This window comes from Myodes glareolus, chromosome 26 (assembly GCF_982192425.1).
Source record: "Myodes glareolus chromosome 26, mMyoGla1.1, whole genome shotgun sequence".
NCBI lineage: Eukaryota > Metazoa > Chordata > Mammalia > Rodentia > Cricetidae > Myodes > Myodes glareolus.
This window is the reverse complement of record NC_142051.1, coordinates 5,597,583-5,616,884: the sequence shown is the minus strand read 5'-3', so window position 1 is coordinate 5,616,884 and position 19,302 is coordinate 5,597,583. Positions and strand designations below refer to the sequence as shown.

At 43.8% G+C, this 19,302-nt stretch overlaps 1 protein-coding gene across 3 annotated transcripts in view; it reads left to right on the top strand.

Moving 5' to 3' along the window:
- Window positions 1-19,253, top strand: part of Xpot (exportin for tRNA) — a 39,984-nt gene extending 20,731 nt beyond the window's left edge. For all 3 annotated transcript variants that reach the window (XM_048418885.3, XM_085683436.2, XM_048418884.3), the window contains 11 exons: window positions 22-116; window positions 765-834; window positions 1,559-1,797; window positions 2,665-2,950; window positions 4,798-4,987; window positions 5,756-5,872; window positions 6,025-6,140; window positions 7,217-7,264; window positions 12,829-12,900; window positions 14,321-14,377; window positions 16,460-19,253. In XM_048418885.3, the coding sequence (XP_048274842.1) occupies window positions 22-116; window positions 765-834; window positions 1,559-1,797; window positions 2,665-2,950; window positions 4,798-4,987; window positions 5,756-5,872; window positions 6,025-6,140; window positions 7,217-7,264; window positions 12,829-12,900; window positions 14,321-14,377; window positions 16,460-16,486 (1,317 nt within the window). In that variant the 3' untranslated portion in view covers window positions 16,487-19,253. The remainder of the gene's footprint in view (window positions 1-21; window positions 117-764; window positions 835-1,558; window positions 1,798-2,664; window positions 2,951-4,797; window positions 4,988-5,755; window positions 5,873-6,024; window positions 6,141-7,216; window positions 7,265-12,828; window positions 12,901-14,320; window positions 14,378-16,459) is intronic.
- Window positions 19,254-19,302: the final 49 nt, after the last annotated feature.

The window sequence follows — 19,302 nt, the reverse complement described above, 5'->3', positions numbered from 1 at the left end:
GATCATTGTCTCTTTCTTCAGATGGCTTTCTTAGACCACAGGGGTCTGTGGCATTCCAGCGCTAAAGTCCGGAGCAGAACTGCCTACCTGTTTTCTAGATTTGTCAAATCTCTCAAGTAAGTATTGGCTTTCAGCGCTGTTGTGGAGTGTGCACATGGGGGTCGCTGGGGGTAGAAGTGGCTCCTCCTGCACGGGCTTCTTTCCCTGCGGATTGACCAGTTACTGTAGTCAGTGTTGTTTGCATATTTTTATGCGACTGTATGTATTAGTATATTGTTTTATAGATTCTATGCATTATTATTGAGTGTGTGTCTGATGTATGTGGGATACAGCCTTCCCACTATGGGATCAAGGTATCACACTCAAGCCGTCAATTAAAGGCAGATGCATTTAATTGCTGTGCCATCTCCTAGGCTAGCGTACATAGTTTTTGTTATTTGCTTGGTCCATTGTCTCTGTTTACCTCCCAATTACTGGGAATATAGGCTTGCAACATGATGCCCATCTTGCATGTACATTTTTAACCTAATCTGCTATCTGTAGTACCTTTTCTTTTTATGTGAAAAGTACTTAAGCGGGCATTCTCTTGGCAATACATCACTACAGAGCCAGTGAACTTTTTAAATTGCTCATATGCTAATTTTAGTAATCAGATTGGCTAACATAAAACTGAGCCTTGGTCCCTTCTCTTTTAAAAGGAGGGTTGATATTTTAGCAGCTCGTGAGCACATTACTTACCTTGTTTTCTTCTTGATTTCATTCAGTAAACAAATGAACCCTTTCATTGAGGATATTTTGAATAGAATACAAGACTTATTAACCCTTTCTCCGCCTGTAAGTATCTTCTGGATATCTTCCTGCCTATGCCATCAGATCAGCTTTGCCCTCTCGGGCCCCACTTGTTTTTAACTAGTGGGGGGAGGTGCGTGTGCACAGTTTATTTGGATCTGTTCACCAAGATTGTTTTGATGACAAGCTTCTCAGTAATAGAAGGAATTTACAGTGTGGAGTATGTTCTGATTTCTCTGTACTGTTAAATGTAGCTGAAATTTAATGGAAGAGAAGAAAATCACCTAGTAGATTGGTCTGATGCTATTGTACTTGTCATCGTCAGGGCCATTAACGCTGAAGTTCTCGTCTCAGACCAAAGTCAGTGTTGCTTCACTAAAAGGATTTAAGTTGAGATAGTTCATAAGTACATTTTGATTTGCATGTGTATTTTGTTTTGGGAGGGGTGTGTGTGTGTGTGTGTGTGTGTGTGTGTGTGTGTGTGTGTGTACACACATTTTTTTTGAAACAAGGCTTTTCTGTGTAACAAGCCCTGGCTGTCCTGGAACTCACTTTGTAGAGCAGGCTGACCTTGAGGTCCTCCTGCTCTGCCTCCCCTGCCCTGGGATTAAAGGCGTGTGCCACCACCATCTGTTTTTATGAATGCTTGGTATATGAGCCAATGTAGTAGGTTATATTTCCTATCTCTCTTGTGCTTATTCTTTATTAAGTTAAATGAGAGGCACTAAAATGTAAGTAAACATGCAGATAAGACAAAATTCCCTTCCAGGAGAATGGTTACCAGGCCTTGCTGAGCAGTGACGACCAACTCTTCATCTACGAAGCCGCGGGCGCACTGATTGTTAGCAGTGACTACCCAGCAGAGAACAAGCGGGCCTTAATGAAGGACCTCCTGACGCCGCTGATGGAGAGGTTCAAGGTTCTGTTGGAAAAGCTGATGATGGCGCAAGACGAAGAGAGGCAAGCATCTCTTGCAGATAGTCTCAGCCACGCAGTGGGATTTGCCAGGTGAGCACAAACGCAAGTAAAATTAAAAAATGTGTGTCTGCATAGGCGGAGCCTCTGCTGTGGATCTTTTTAGCATGGACACACTTAACTGTTTTTGAAGCTGAATTCCTCTGGTTGTCTAAACCCTTGTCTCTCCAGTAAGTTAAGCTGTAGCTAACAAAGAGGATAGGTAATTTGCTAGCTGTGAGTTTACCATGAAGACTGCTATCACTAGCACTCCTGCTTCTGACTTCAGTGTAAATCAGTCTTGTCTTTCAGGTTAGCCCAAGTGTCTGTGTAAAATAGCATATCAAGACATTGTGGTTTAGTATTGGTCCCCTCAAGAGAAGGTCCTGAGACTGTGCCCCAAAGACCACCAAGTAGCCATTTACTTCTTTCCTGCATTGTTTATTAGCAGCGTGAAAATTGAAATGATTGCTAATAAAGTTATACTGCAGAGTTGTTCTACGCCATATACTTCAGTGCAGGAGACAGGCCTCGGGTGGTAGGAATCACCTGACCGTGAATAGGAGGGATTAGGTTGGTTCCTAAATTTAGTGAGTACTGCATATAGATTACCTAATGACTTAGTCATAGTAAATACATTTTTTTCCTGAAGACTATCAGGATTTTAGAGAAGCAGATAGACTCAGATTGTGCTAACTACTTCTTACTTATTTAATTTACTTCACATTTGTTCTGTAATGGCACCTGGAAGCATCATTTTCCCATAGCCATTAGCTAAGGAGGGAGGTTAATACTGATGTAGGAAATAATGGATGCCTTAGTGTTTGCTGACAATTTGCCATCTGTTGTGTATTGTATTTTTAATACTCTGAACTTTAAAGAACAAAACTAAACTTGACTATCTGGGTTCTGGTCACGCAGCCGAACCAGCAAGGCGTTCAGCAACAAGCAGACCGTGAAGCAGTGCGGCTGCTCCGAGGTTTACCTGGACTGCTTACAGACCTTCCTGCCGGCCCTCAGCTGCCCTGTGCAGAAGGACACTCTGAGGAGTGGGGTTCGCACTTTCCTTCATCGCATGATCATTTGCCTGGAGGAGGAGGTTCTTCCGTTCATCCCGTCTGCCTCAGAGCACATGCTCAAAGATTGTGAAGCAAAAGACCTCCAGGAATTCATTCCCCTCATCAACCAGATCACGGCCAAGTTCAAGGTACCGCAGCCCTGAGAGTAGACGTGCACATCTCAGATGCCTTTTCCTGTGTGTGGTGGGGGTGGGGTTGGCCTCCACCACATTCCACAGCATTTGTTAATACACGGTCTGTCATTAAGCCTGGAGCTTGGACTTCATTGATAGGGTTGCCTGGCTGTCCAGTAGGCCTTGGTGGTCCGCCTCCATTTTCGGGTGCACACAGCCATTCCCAGCTTCTTATTACAGGAGACTGGGAATTCCGACTCAGGTCCCTCAACTGTGTGTAGGAAGTTCTTTGCAGGGCAAGACCCCTCAGCCCCACCTTTGCCTTGTAAATGACCCTGAGTTACCTGGTTACTTGGGTCATGGAGTGTCTAACATTCTGAATAGTCTGCTGTCTGCCCCACAGGTAAGGCGAGGGAGATTTCTAAGTTGAAAACAGTAATTCTTTTGTGTGTGTGAGTATGTTACCTGCATGCACCTAAGTGCACCATGTTCATGACTGGTGTTTAAAGGATCAGAAGACAGCGGATCATCTGGAATTGGAGGTACAGAACATGGAGTTAGCACGCCTCCATATGGGTGCTGGAAAAAGGACCTAGGTTCTTTGTAAAAGCAGCAAGATGGCTTAATCAGTAAGCCACCTCTACGGCCCCCAAGTAGATGTTTTAATAAAAACATTAATCACTGTAGTGGGAGAAAAAGCAGGAAAAGCAGGTGAACCTGGTGCTGAGTTCTGGCTGTGAACACGTGGCACTGGATCAAGAAAGAGTCTAGAAGTAATCCAAGGAATTAAAATAGACATGAACTGGTTAGGGAGAAAGGCCATCACTTGCACAAGGCTTTCTGAGTTCAAACTCTGCCCTGAATGATTTTGGATGTTGCTTTATAGTCCTCATTTTATGTATTCTTATATGGTAAAAATTCTGCCTTATAGAGGAGGAAGCTAGGGCCTAGATAGGTTAAGGAACTTAACTAATGGAAATCACATATGTTAAAACTAATTACAAAATTAAGGCTTTGAATTTTTTCTTAGAATTTTTTTCCCTTAGAAACTTAAATCTTAAAATATTTATTGGCCAACTTTGATCATGATCACTTGTTATTTCATTTCAATTTTTATTTCATTTTTCATGGATGCACACGCATGCCAAAGCATGGAGGTCAGAGCACAGCGGTGTGGAGTCAGTTTTTTTCCCATCTTTTCATGGTTTCCGGGGCCTGGACTCAGGTCGCCAGGCTTGCACAATAAGTAACTTTACCTACTGAACCATCTTGCTGACCTACAACCAAAATTCTAAGATACAAGTTGAACTTTTTTGGTTTTTGGAGACAGGGTTTCTCTGTGTTAGCTTTGTAGCCTGTCCTGGAACTAGCTCTATAATAGACCAAGCTGGCCTCGAACTCAGAGATCCACTTGCCTCTGCCTCCCAAGTGCTGGAATTAAAGACGTGCCACCACCGCCCAGCAAGTTGAACTTGTTAAGATTGACTTTTATGTGTATGGTGTGTGGCCGGGACACATGCTGTGTGCCATGTGCATGCATTGCCTGGAGAATCCAGAAGAGGACATCAGATTCCTTGAACAGAAGTTACTGATGGCTGCATTGCCATATGGATGCTGGGAATAAAATCCAGGTCCTCTAGAAGAACAGCCAGTGCTCTTAACCCCTGGGCCATCTCTCCAGCCCCATGCATGTTGAATTTAATCTTGAGTCCTTGGGTAGTGTATTTGTTTTAAATTTGCTGAGTTGCAAATATCCTCCTTAGAGAGCATGGCAAGAGCTCTTTAACACACTTCTTTCTGAAGCCTCGCGGTACTCTCCTTCCTCACTTCTGGGGTGCAGTAACAGATGTTCTTTTTTCCAGATTCAGGTATCCCCATTTTTACAGCAGATGTTCATGCCCCTGCTTCATGCCATTTTTGAAGTGCTGCTGCGACCAGCAGAAGACAATGACCAGTCAGCCGCGCTGGAGAAGCAGATGCTGAGGAGGAGTTACTTCGCCTTCCTGCAAACAGTCACTGGCAGCGGAATGAGCGAAGTGATCGCCAATCAAGGTAGGGATGCACGCCACGCCTCATGTGTCTGCTGAAGTCCCTGTCACAGTTGCACGCCCTGTGGTCATCCCTGTGGTCATCGTGAGTGGAAGTAAACACCAAACTGTGCAGGTGTGGTCTGGTGGTCCTAAGATTGTCCAGTACTTCAAGAATAGAAATGAGTTATATGCATATAAAGCACCTTAAAATTAGTTTATATTCAGTTTCTCTTGAATTGCTAGTGAGCAGTGTGGTGAGCATGTAGCAGAATTGCCTGACAGTTGACTCTTCCTGGCCAGTTTGCCATCTTATAATTGAAAGTAGAACTGGCCAACCATAGTGGTTGTTATTGCACTTATCTGGGGACTGAGGCAGGCAGGGAAGTGCAAAGCCTTCCTGACTGCATAGTCTCGGGGGAACCTGGGCACAGTGAGGGTCTTCACTGCTCTATTGCTGTGATCAGACACCGTGCAAAGACAGCTTAGAAATAAAGGAAGGCCTTATTGTTGCTTACAGTTTCGAAGGGTAAGTCCACGGCAGTCGTGGCAGGGGAAGACAGCAGGCGGGCACGGTGCTGGAGGGCACAAGGCAGAGAGCTGACTGAGAGTGCCATGGGCTTTGGGAGCCTCAACCCAACCAGTGACACCCCTTCCTAAACAGTCCACCAGCCGGGGAGGGCAAGAGGTTGAAGAAATTTTATCAGTGCTGTAAATGTGTTTTGATGTAGTGTATGTTTTGAAATGTGTACTTCAGGTTTTTTCTTTTGCAATTAAAGTCTCTTTTTTTCAGGTGCGGAGAATGTAGAGCGGGTGCTGGTTACTGTTATCCAAGGAGCCGTTGAGTATCCAGATCCGATCGCACAGAAAACGTGTTTTATCATTCTCTCAAAGCTGGTGGAGCTCTGGGGTGAGATGGAGTTTTGTTTTCATTTGGTTGAGATTTTATCCTGACCTCCCTCTACCCCCAGTACTAGGACTCAAACCCAAGGCCTCTTTTCCCTTAGGTGGACTGACTGACTTTCTTTTTAAACAAGATGAAAATTTGGATTCTCTTGGCAGGAGGCAAAGATGGACCAGTGGGATTTGCTGATTTTGTTTATAAACACATTGTCCCTGCATGTTTCCTGGCCCCTTTAAAGCAGACCTTTGACCTGGCTGATGCACAGACCGTGTTGGTAAGCACCTAAGTCTGTCTACCATGAGCAGATCTTGTAGAAGCTTCTCTAATGACAGGTTGATTTTTGCTTCATAGATTTTTTTTTCTTCTTTTTTTTTTTTTAATGTGGTTTTTCAAGACAGGGTTTCTCTGTAGCTTTGGAGCCTGTCCTGGAATTCACTCTTCACCAGGCTGGCCTCAAACTCACAGTGATAATACCTGTCTCTGCCTCCTGAGTGCTGGGATTAAAGGCGTGCACCACCACCGCATGTCTCTTTCTGGATTGTTTTTATATATACACAATGACTTCATATTAGGATTCATCGAGTTATTTGTTCTGGAGACAGAACAAGGATGTCACACATTTGGTCAGTCGTTCCCCCCTTTTCTTTGTCTTTCTCACTCTCCTTCCCTCTTCAGTTTTTCTGTCTTTTCCTTTCTCCTCACTTTTTTTTTGGGGGGGCGGGGCACAGGGTTTTGCTGTGTAGCCATAGCTGGCCAGGATCTCACTGTGTATACCAGACAGCCCTTAAACATGTAACCAGTCCTCATGCCTCTGCCTCCAGAGTGTTGGGACTATGTGCATGTGTCATCATGCCCTACTCTGAGGCTTCCCCTGTGATTAAGAGTATTAATAAACAATTTTCTTTTTGTGTGATAGGTCCCAGACCCCATTATCAGAGCACTTCATGTGAGAGTTGTTTTCTCACTTCTCAATGGTTTTTTTAAAAGCCATACTACGTTAGGACTGCACTTTGTGTTTTTTTCTTTTTCTTTTCCTGTCTGTGGGTGTTTCCTTCCATGTTTGTCTACATGCCATGTGCATGCCTGCTGCCTCCAGAGGCCGGAAGAGGGAGTCAGATCCCCTGGGACTGGAGTCACAGGTGGTTGTGAGCCACCGTGTGGGTGCTGAGAATCAAACCCTGCTGGTTCTCAGGAGAGCAGCCAGTGCTCCTACCCCAAGTCCTCCCTGCAGTCTCCAGTGGTTTGTGTTTTTGCTTTCTGTTGTACAGTATTTCCTTGCAGTAGCTTGGAGGTGGGAGGGTTTGTAATGAAGAACTGCCCATATTAAAATCTGAAGCTTGTTTTTTGCAGGCGCTTTCTGAGTGTGCTGTGACTCTGAAAACAATTCATCTCAAACGGGTAAGACTTACAGTCCTTGCTCCTTCCCTCAGTTTACCCCGTATTTGCTCTGCTTTCAGTTGGCTCTGACTCGTGCTTGAACGCTGTGTTTTCTGAAAGGCGACGTGAGTACTGACTGCTGTGGCTGTGGGAGGGACTGCGTGGAAGTCGCCGTGACCGTGACTGCCTGCACTTGTGGGTTGTTCTGGGTCTGTGTGTATATGTGCAGGCCAGAGGTGCCTCTGGGGGAGGGCACATGTGGTTGACCTCAGGTGTTCTGGACCTGGGGCTCGCTGTTGGGCTAAGCTGGCAGGGCATTCCAGGGAACCATGGTTTCTGCCTCGTTAGCACAGTAGTTATAAGCATCCCTCAGCACGTGGGCTTTTTGTAATAAAGTTACAACTTTTGTAATAAAAGTGCTTAGCCAACTGAGTTATTACTCTAGCCTTTAATGTATTTATGTGTGTAAGTATGTGTCTATGTATGTACATGTGAACATGTGTATGTATTTGGTTCAAGATGAGGTTTCTCTGTATAACAATCCTGGCTGTTCTGGAACTCGATTTGTACATCAGACTGGCCTTAAACTCACAGAAATCCTCCTGCCTCTACCTCCCACATGCTAGGATTAAAGGCGTGCGCCACCACGCCTGGCTAATTGATTTATTTTTTATTTGCTAATTTACTGTTTTATCCGTTTGTTGAGACAGGATTTAATACTGTAGCCCAAGCAATTCTTTCGCCTCAGCCTCTCACATGTTGGTTTACAGATAGAAAGGATTAGAGACTTCCATTACTTGTAATACCAAGTTCTTTCTCGGCAGTCTAATCTTACGTATAACTCATACCTGACTTTAGGTATTTTTAGATAACTTGAATTAGTTGCCAACATTTAAAAATAAGTACTTTTTTTCTTTTTCAAAAATTCCTATTTCCAACTTCTTTGACCCAGCACCCCTGCATTTCCTGCAGTTAGCTGCAGAGCAGCCCATTCCCTGTCCCCGTAAAAGAACAAGACAGCAGCACCTTTGTTTCTCTGAGCTTGAGTCTTTTTCTTCTGGTGGAAGGCTGGCAGTTCTCAGTCCCACAGCATGCGCCACCACGCATGTCCTCTCTACCTGTGCTGCCCTAGGTAGGGTGAGGACTGCTGTTGGCAAGGAAAACGGCATAGGATGAGTCCCCTGCTGCGGAATATTATTGAACTGTGTAAAAGTGTGTTAAGTTGTTTCTGGCTTTTGTCAGCGATGAAAAGATGTGGTACATTTATTTGATTAAATAAAATTAACCTGGGGTCAGGAGGTTGAGCGACAACTGAGTGGCAGAAGTGGTGACGGGTTCTTTATGGGGGCTAAGCAGAAGGGTGGCCCGTTTTTAGGGAGAGAGGGAGAAGGAGAGGAGGATGCCAGGGGCCAGCCACACAGCAGTCACAGAGTAAGGAGGAAAGAAGAGTATATAGAATGAAGAAAGGTAAAAAGCTCAGACACAGAAGATAGATGGGACAGTTTAAGAAAAGCTGGGTAGAAACAAGCCAAGCTAAGGCCAGACATTTATAAGTAAGACTAGGTCTCTGTGTGTTTATTTGGGAACTGGGTGCGGGCCCCAAAGAGTTTGGAAACAAACACACACACCTACAATTTCCGCTATTTATGGAGCTCAGAATCAAGGGAGAACAATGTATAAATAACGTTCAGTAGTTTAAATAGGCATTTTAATGGGTATATAAAGTAGTATAGGACTGAAACTGCCTAGCTGAACAGTAAGCAAGCCATAGAAAAGAGGTGTAGTTTGTCTAGGCCTTAAGACAGATGTGTGTTAGTTGAACTGACTTTCTGGACAAAGCATAATTGGGGAGGAGGGAGAAAGGGAGGGAGAGGGAGGACAGAATGTGTGTTGGTTGGACTGACTTCTGGACAAAGCATGGTGTGTGAGGACAACAGGTGTCCGTGATGGATCTGGTGGAAGGTCGGACTTAACCCTTCCCAATTATGCATACAGGCAGAAGCAGTAGCTTAAAAGTGCAGTGGGGAGAGATGTTAGAAGCTGTGCTGTTGAATTGAACAGCCAGGTAGTTGTGGAGTGGGTAGCTGGGTAGGAGAGATGTTCAGGAAACTGTTGGGAGTGCGCATACTACATGCTTAGAACTAAACGCGTCCTCACCGTTAGTCTGTCAGAATTTGTAAGATCAGGACCAAAAGAACTTTGCCTAAAGCAGCAGCAAAGAAATACCCAAAAAGAGAGGCAGCTTCAACAGGCAGAGTGCATGCTGTCCTGCAGAGGACCACATCCCATCACTCATGTAGGAAGGCCCTTGAGTGGCCTGTACCTCCAGCTCAAGGGATCCAGTGTCTCTAGACACACACACTCATTCAGTCACTGAAAACACACATACACATAATCAAAAACAACTTAAGAATGAGAGGGCTACCTGTGAGTCGAACTCACAGTTGGGCTGTTGTGAAAGGTAAGGGCAGAGAGTCATAACGGGAGACAATGACGTTGGTGGGCGCTTGAGAGTTAGGACGAGGGGATGAGAAGCAGTGCTTTCAATCCAAATGAGTGAAAGTCCTAAGTCAAACACTTTTGCTTGGTTCTGCTTCCTGGTTTTATGGCGAGAGAACTTCTTTTCTGGATTCAGTCTATTTGGTGTTCTGTAAGCTTCTTGTATCTTCATAGGCATATCTTTCTTTAGGTTGGGAAAGTTTTCTTCTATGATTTTGTTAAATAAATTTTCTGTGCCTTTGAGTTGAACTTCTCCTTCTTCTATACCTATTATTCTAAGATTTGGTCTTTTCATGGTGTTCCATTTTTCCTGGATATTTTGGGTTAAGCTTTTGTTAGATTTAATGTTTTCTTTAACTGATGAGTCTGTTTCCTCTATTGTATCTTCAGCGCTTGAGATTCTGTCTTCCATTTCTTGTATTCTGCTGTTCATGCTTGCATTTGTGGTTCCTGATCTTTTTCTCATGATTTCTGTTTCTATAATTCCTTCAGCATGTGTTTTCTTTATTGTTTCTATTTCAGTTTTCAAGTCCTAAATAGTTTCTTTTATATGTTTGATTTTATTTTCTTGGTTTTCTTTAAGTGATTTGCTGATATCTTCCAATTCTTTGTCTTTCCCTCAATTTTTTTAAGGGAATTTCTCTTTTCATCTTTAAGAATTTCAAACATTCTCTTGAAGTTATTTTTTAAGTTATTTTCTTCTGGTTCTTCCATATTTGGTTGTTCAGGTCTTGCTGTTGTAGGGTCTTTAGGTTTTACTGGTGTGTTGCTCTTTGTGGTATAGCATGTGATTTTACCTTTTCTACTCATCTTTTCCTCTATAGGTGTGGTTGGGGCTGTCTGAGATTCTGTTGAATAATCTTCTAGGTGCCAGTGAATCCAAAGCTCAGATGGTTGTTCCTCGTGGTACAGTCAGTGTCACAGTTCTAGTTACCCCATTGGTTACTCTGTGTTCCTGGAGATAGCTCAGTGCTCCTGTGCTTTGTTCTGCTCACTTGCAGTTTGCTGTCTCAGGCCTACTTTGGCCTAGGTTGCCAGCTTTGCCCTGTTTCTGTAAATCCTCGTCTGAATCCCCTCCTGAAGAAGTCCCTGGCTTGGAGTTGAACCTGTTCTGGTGGAGATCGCTGACTCTGAGTCAGGTCGCTGACTCAATCCTGGTTAGCAGTGCCCGGGGACTGGGTTGGCTTCCAGGACTGGATTTGCTCCTGGCTTCTGCTCCTGGTGGAGCTTGTTTCCTCAGGCCCTCTGTCCTGGTGTCGTTCAGTTCCACTCCTGTGGAATTTGTTGCCCAAGGTGAAGTTCCTTGCATTGGGGCAAATGTAGCCTAGGTTACTGGCTTTGAGCTGTGTCTGTAAATCCTGGTCTGGATTCCCTCCTGCAGAAGTCCCTGGGTTGGAGTTGGACCTGGGAAGGTTTCTGGCTCTGGTCTACTGCCTCGGAGGTCCCAGGCTCGGGTGCGCTCAGACCCGCAGAGGTTCCAGGTTCCTGCCTAATTCCTTTTGATGTCCCATACCAATACCCGGACACCTGCTTCTGGTTTTGAATATTAGAGTACAAGCTACTTTTCCAGACGCCCTTGTTTTGTGTGTTTTAAAAAGAAGTTAATTTATTTCTCTCTCCTTCTCTCCCCCTCTGTCTCTCGCTGTCTCTCACCGTCTCTGTCTGTCTTGCGTGCATACACAACAGCATAGGTGTATGGGAATGGCAGTCAGTGCGTTGGAAATAAGCAGATGGGTAGACTGACGGAAGGTGAGACGCAGACCACAGCTGGCAGGTTTCCTCTGAGGGGCAAGGGCCAGGAGTCGGAGCAGACAGGAAAGGAGGACTAAGGACTGGTAATAGTAAGCAGAGGAATCTGGTGCTGGCATATGAAAGGAACAGTGGAGAGGGGTGGCCTCACTCCGCAGCCAGGCTGGCATCACACTCGGATCAGTCCTCGCACACCAGCCTCCCCAGGGCTAGCTGTGGACTACTGGTTTTGTTTAGTGATTTACTTTCAGGTTGGAACCATCAATTTACTAAAGCCCTTAAAAGTTACCAAATGCAGGTCAGGGAAGATGGCGCAGTCCATAGGGCGCTTGCTGTGCAAGCGTAAGGACTTGTGTTTAGGTCTGTGGCACCCACGAAATAGCCAGGCATGGCTATGCACATCTGTAATCTCAGTGCTGGGGTGGGAGATGTAGACAGGTGGATCACCCCTGGAGTTTACTCCCAAATTGGCCAACTCCAGATTTAATGAGCAACCCTGTCCAAGAAATAAGGCAGAGAGCAGAGTATGAAGACCGCCAGCACCAGCCTCTGGTCTCCAAGTGGTCACACACGTCATCCAAAGCCAGGAAATTAGCTGTGCTTCTTTTCCTAAGTGTTGGATTTGTTCAAATTTTTTTTATGGCTTAATCTCAGAAATACATCACTAGAGGGAATCAATTTTCAAAGTGTCTCCTGGATTCCTTGGTTGTAGTTGGAAGTGGGTAGGACCCAGAGATTGGCGGGATCCTCTTGTTCCACTGAGTTCACATGTGGGGTGCTAGGAAACGGTCACCTGGCAGCAGTGACTTCAGACAACCTGGACCCCTTCCCTCCTAGTCTCAGCTCTGGTTGCCTGCCCTCCCCTGACTGCTAAGTTCCTCTTCCTTACTGTGTTTGGAAGGTCAGTTTTTTTCTGCCAAGATGATCACTATCCTGGCACCACCTTAGCGCGCCCCCCCCCCCCCCCCCCATGCCCTCGTGATCCGTGTTCTGTTCTCTGGCAGATGGATAGTATCGCCCTTTACTGTGGTTCTTCAGTGCTCAGAAGGTTGTGGCTGTAGACACAATCTTTGTTGTATATTATGTATTACGTAATATATTGTTTGTATATAATATGCACAGATATTTTTATAGGTCATCAAATCCATCTAGTAACTTAATTTTTCAGATGGAGAACTGGAGACTTAGAGCAGTTAAAGTTGGCATGAGCCAGGTTTCAAATGAAGAAATTCTGATCTAGAGCCTGTGTTCCTTCCCTAATACAGTATTGCCTTTGTGTGGGTGTGCTGATCTAATCCCTTCATGTTATTAGTGCCCAGTTGTCTTTTCATCTGCAGGGCCCTGAATGTGTGCAATACCTTCAGCAAGAGTACCTGCCCTCCTTACAAGTCGCTCCAGAAATAATTCAGGTAAGAGCTCTCCTAATGGATTTCACTTGAAATTTTATTAAATAAATGTGAGTGTATACTTCAAATCTAAATTTTAATTTAAAAAAGTCAGATAGTCAGCCGGGCAGTTGTGGCACACGCCTTTAATCCCAGCAGTCAGGGCAGAGGCAGGTGGATCTCTGTGAATTCGAGGCTACTCCTTTCTACAAGAGCAAGTTCCAGGGCAGATAGGGCTGTTACACAGAGAAACCCTGTCTCCATAAACAAAAACAAAACAAAGCAAAAAAACAACAAAAACGCCAGTTAGCATTTAACTTACTTTGCTGTCAGTAGCCTAGAGTCTAAAGTAATCTATGAAATTGAATGGGAACAATTTTATGTTTTCATTCTCACTGACCTCCAATACAATTTAGCTTCCTACCATTCAGTGACAGGCCACAATAATAGTAACATTGTCTGTTTTGTATGTGCATGTGTGCACATGTGTGCAGAGGCTGGAGACAACTTCAGGTGCCATCCTCAGGAATACCATCCACCTCCCCTGAGGCATCTTTGCCGGGCCTCTGGCTTAACAGCTGAGCTGGAGTGACAAGTCCACAGCCCAGGTGTCCCGCGGTTGCCACTCCGCAGTGCTGGGTTAGAGGGACATGCCGCCACTGGGTTCTGAGGTTCGCTCTCTGCTGCTTCCCAGCTGAGGAATCCCCCCAACCTGATGTCACACATATTTTCATGGCATATTGGTTGGAAATACTTATAAATAATTATTTGTGGTCCGGGCAGTAGTAGTGCACACCTTAATCCCAGCACTTTGGGAGGCAGAGGCAGGCAGATCTATGTGAGTTCAAGGCCTGCCCAGTCTACAAAGCAAGTTCCAGGACAGCTAAGACATAGAGAAACCCTGTCTTGCAAAATGGGGGAAGAAGGAAATATTTGTGCACGTGTCTCTATTTTGAAATTATGAGTATTTTGAGTAGTGCTGCTTATGTTGTTATCTAGGAAGATACCAAGTTTTGTTAAAATGCAGCTCAGGGCTTAAGAGCACTGGCTACTCTTGTACAGGTCTCAGGTCAGCTCACAGCCACCTGGAAGTCCAGTTCCAGGGGCTCTGGTGTCCTCTTTTAGCCTCTAAGGGTTTGTGGTGCACATAAACTCATGCAAGCCCTGAGCGCTGACCTGAGACCTGTACAAGAGCAGCCAGTGCTCTTAAACATAAAAACAAATTGAGCCTTTTAAAAACCAAAGTTCTTTACAGTTCCTTTCTTTTCCAATTCTGAAATATTTTAATGCTTTTGAGGATGAGAGAACGTTCAGGCAGGCAAGTAGCATTAAATAGGTCTCTAGAAAATTTATTGAACTATATCATATCATATTGATTTATATCATAGTTTGAATTAAAGAGATTTTCCTATTTCTCTTCCCTTTCTTTCCCTGCCTCCCCCAGGAGTTCTGTCAAGCACTTCAGCAGCCTGATGCTAAAGTTTTTAAAAATTACCTAAAGGTGGGTATTTGGGGAATGTCCCTGTCTTTATTCAATGAGGTGACGTTAGAGGGTACATAGTCTGACAAACTCACTCACCTTGGCATCTCTTTGCCCTAAGAAGATGGAATTGCAGAAGTTTTTGTGACTCCTTTGAGCTAAACTGTTTGAAAAAAGATATTTAAAATGAGATATTTGCACTAATTGTCTAAACAGCCTGAACATATTGGTATGCAGATGCCAGAGTTTGGGTTTTCCTGTTGTCTTATACTTTCATGCTGTAATTAAGTGGGCGCCAGAGGATGGAGAGAACAAGAAATTTTAAAAGACCTTTTCATATTAAGTTGAAAGGACCTAAAAATACAAAAGCGTTGTATAAATTATATTTTATTTTGAAACATTTCAATGTATAGCAAACAAAAGGGATACCCCTTGGATTTGACCAGCAACAAAAGCATTAAATATTACAAATAAATAAATAAAATTAAGCACCTCAGTTGGTGCTGCATACCAGTAATCCCTGCACTTGGAAGATGGAGGCAGGAAGATAACAATGGTCAGCCTCTGCTACCTAGTGAGACCCTGCCTAATAGAGAGCAGCGCTTGGAGATTCCTTTCTCATACTTGGACTGTACCAGCACGGGTGGCTTTTCCCTGCCCAAGGGGCTCAGTCACAGTCTGTAGAACCAGAACTGTTTCTCCTTTGTAGCAAAGCCCTGTATACTACATTTCTGGCTAACAAGTTACAAGGGAGTGGCTCCCTGGCTCAAGTTAGTAGAATTCTTAAATCGAGAGCTGGAGATACAGGTCAGTGGTGGAACACTTGCTTACCATGTACAAGACCCTGGGTACCATTTCTAACATCAAAAAATTAACAAGCTAAACTAAAGAGAATGTGTGTCAAAAGCATTTGCCATCCTTTTTGATTCTGACATCGTCCCTTGTCAGTTATCAGCATAAAGGGAAATTTTTTTTTAATTTTCTTTTTGGGAGGAGAAAAGGAAAATGCCTGTGGGGATGACGGGTCTGACGAGGTCGGTCAGCTCGGAGCTGGCATTCTCTTCTTCCTTACTGATTCCTCCCTGCTCTTTTGGATGGCTGCTGCTATCTCAGTATTCCTTCCCTTGGTATACTTTGGTTCATCTTCTGGTATGAAGGATGGTATTCCTTCATCCAGTGTTCTTACTGGAAATGTTGTTTACTAAGACAAGTTCATGCTTCTTATCTGGGGTTTCCGTTGTTTCCATATTCTGATGTCAGACCACATTTCTATTTCTCTTGTTAGAATCATCTTTGCTGTTCTCGGCTTACCTTTACCATGCTCTGTTCTGGCCATTCTGGTGACATGACAGATACCATGGCCAAAGGTTCATCCCAGCTTACAGGTCACAGTCCTCATGAGCGTGCTCGGGACAGGAACTTGAAGCTGCAACCACCTAAGAGCACTGCTTGCTGGCTCGTCACAGGCTAAAAGTAACTAGTTTTCTTACACAGAAGGCCACCTACTAAGGGAATGGTGTTGCCCACAGTTGGCTGGTCCAGCCTCTTTTAATTAACAGTCAAGACACTGACCCAGAGGCCAGATTGATGTGGGAAGTCCCTCAATTGAGACTCCTTCGCTGGGGCCCAAGGCTATGTCATTCTTGACAGTAAAGCTAAGACAGTCTTGGAAGGCTTCCTTCTGCTCGTCCAGGGTCGTTCTTGGCACTTCTTGGTTTTGGTTTATTTTGAGACAGGATCTCTCTTATGTAGCCCAGGCTAGCCTGGAATTCACTGTCTCTTGCTTTGGCCTCCCAACTCTTGGGACTCTTAGGTGTGAGTTACCATGCCCACCCTTGCTCTCACTTAGTTGTCAGGTGAATCCAGCCATCTAGGTCTTAGGAATATGAAATCTTTCAAGGCTTAAGATTTCTGTCTTATCTTTGACTTTTTTCTTCCTTAAACTTAACTTTCCACTGTTAATTTTACCAGTAAATAAAAAGCTGCCAAAACCAATATCCTGTTGCTCATAGCAGTGTTGTTTGTTACCGGGGGGACTGGCATCCAAAGACCTGAAAGAGCTGTCCTGCCTGACAATTGTGCTGTCTCAACACTGTTTTACAGGTGTTCTTCCAGAGAGCAAAGCCCTGAGGACTGGATTTCCCTGTCCTGTGTCATGACCAGGAGTTCCAGATAGTAATTTATAAAGAAGCAGTTGTTGTGTGCCATTCAACATTCGTCTTTTAACATTGTTTTGAGTGTATTGCTGTGACGTGGGACTTTATGTAAATGGTGTAATGTTTCCCTAAATGCAGGTATGTGGCAGTTGCCTGCATGCCAGTTGACACTGTTTATAAGACATAGCTTTATCCTCGTACCTTAACTTTTCCTTTATATAAAACTCTAAAGTTCTTTATAAAAAAAAAACTATAGCAGTGGGAAACTGACTCTAACAATTGAATGTAAAGTTGAAAATGTTCAGTTTTGTGTGCAGACACAAACTATGGGGTAACAATCAAAACGTAAATTTTTTTCTGTAGATAGCCATTACATTTCTTTAAACTGTTTCATTGCCAATGGGTATCCTATAAGAAAATGGGTTCCTAAATTAGTTGATTAAAAAGTAGGTGCTGGTGTTACACATTTTTTATAAAAAATAAATTTTACATAGTGAAATACACCAAGTCTTTTCCGAAATTATTATAAATAGCCTCATTTTCCCAGCATAATCACTCCCTGATTTCCTACCTAAAGGTTTGCAGACATGAATGTGGATGCCTTATTTCATTGACTGTATCCTAAACTGAAGTCTGTTAAGTTAGTCTTTTAAATGCACTAGAAACAGGCTCCGTGAATCTATGATAGGATTATAAATCCCAGTGTTTTTCTATATTAGGTGTTCATAGAGCATAGTAAGTACACTTGGATTTTTGTTTGTTTTTGCCTTGAGACAGGGTCTCGCTATATAGACCAGACTGGCTTCAAATTCACAGAGATCTGCTTGTCTCTGCCTCCTAGCTGCTGGGATTAAACGTGTGAACCACCAGGTCTGACCACTTGTGTGTTTGATTTTGTAGTCAGTTACTGCTTAATTACTACAAGTACTGCTGTGTGCTCCAGGAAAAAGCGAGAAGAAAAGTGGTGGGTACTGCAGGAGGGAGGGAACAGAGGACACACGCACAGCAGCACAGCTGCGGACACTGAAGGCCTGGGTCTCACTCATCCCAGCACTGCATAAAGGAAGGAGCGTCAGAGGTCCCAGGCCGTCCTCAGATGCATAGCGAGTTTGAGGAAAACCTGCGCCACATGAGAACCTGCCTAAAATTGTAGTAAATCAAAGCCTGCTGGCTTTGAGAGGGAGCTGTGAATATATTTCTTAGTGGCAGAATGCTCGCTTGAGGATCTAGTACCACAGAACAGGGAGGAGACAAAAGGATATCAGGAGGGATTTGTGTGTTTTCCGTGCATTTGTGACCATAGATTCCCTAAAGTCTTTTTAAAATGTGTGAGTGTGTGTGTGTGTGATATTCAGTCTGTGTAATCTGTGTATGGGATGGGTGGGGGTTGATAAGAACCCTCTTTATTGAGAGCGTTTAGCTAGGTTGGCTGGCCCACGTGACACAGTCCTCAGCTCCCAGCGTTTGTGTGGGTGCTGGGGACCTGAATTCAGGTCCTCATCCTTGTTCAACCATTTACCTGATGAGTGCCACCCCCCCGGTTTTACTCTAAATTGTGCACAGGAATCCTTTTCTGATTTAAGTCCACAAGAAATAGCATTTCCTACATTATAAAATAAAGGCAGTAAAATTGACAGCTAGGAATAGTCTTTTATTGAATGATAAAAATAGATTAGTGAGCTGTATATAACACTTCAGGAAATAATGGGTTTTTAAAAATGGGAAAGTGGGCCAGGTTTGGTGGCTCATGCCTATAATCATAGCCTTCAGAGGATGCCAGGGCCAGTCTGGGCTGGAGTGAGACTTGGTTTCAAAAACAAACAAACAAAAACAAGACAAGCAAAACTGGGTGTTTCCTGCTGTTTTCCTGTGCACTGTAGCACTGTCGCAACAGTGTGATTGTGCAAGGTGTTATAGTGAGGAGCACCGCAGAGTAGTGAAGACTTGTGTACTGTGGACTCGGGACCCACACACCACTCACACCAGTAACTGATTTTAGGACCTTGAGCAAGTTAAATGACTTCTTCCTGCCTTGGTTTCACCCTCAGAAATGGGGAAAATAATGGTAGCTACCTCATAACTTGTTAAGAATTCAAAGAGTTAAACCATAGGTCTCAGTATTAACTTGTATTACTGTACTATTGAGCCCACACATGGCTCTCTAAAGCCCTAAATAGATTCACATGTGTTTAGACCTAAGGAATCAGAGTGTATAAGTAAGGAACTTCATGTCAATGTAATCATGTATAAGAATGCTGATCTTCATTCCTTGAGGTTACCGCCATGATAGGAGACTGTTCCCATCATTCATTAAGTACCTTATTTTTAAAAGCAAGCATCCAAATAATTGTCTCAAGAGTGAATCTCATTTGTTATAGGTGAGAAAATAGGCGAAAGACATGGGTTTTATGGTGCCTGATTGATGGTCCTGTGCCTAACCGTTTGTTTCAATCTCGATGCTTGCTAATGGGATCACAGGTGGCTTGACTTTTTAAGAAAGTATTATGTGGTGTTTTAATGTGTATCACTTATGTGGTAAACATGTGAAGTCCTTTGGCTTACTCATATTTCCTCCATAGTTTTTTAGCTGTGGGTTTTTCTGTTGGAAGAAACTTGGATGCTCATGTCATCATCAGAACTGAAAAAGGTTTTAATTGTAAGCAGAAAGTGCATTTGCTGTTAGAATGATCTCATTGCCTAAACTGTTTAAAATTCTAATAAAATAACTTTGTTTCTAAGAACTCATTGGGTTAGGCTTTTTTTTTTTTTTATCTCCATTGTGCATTTGAT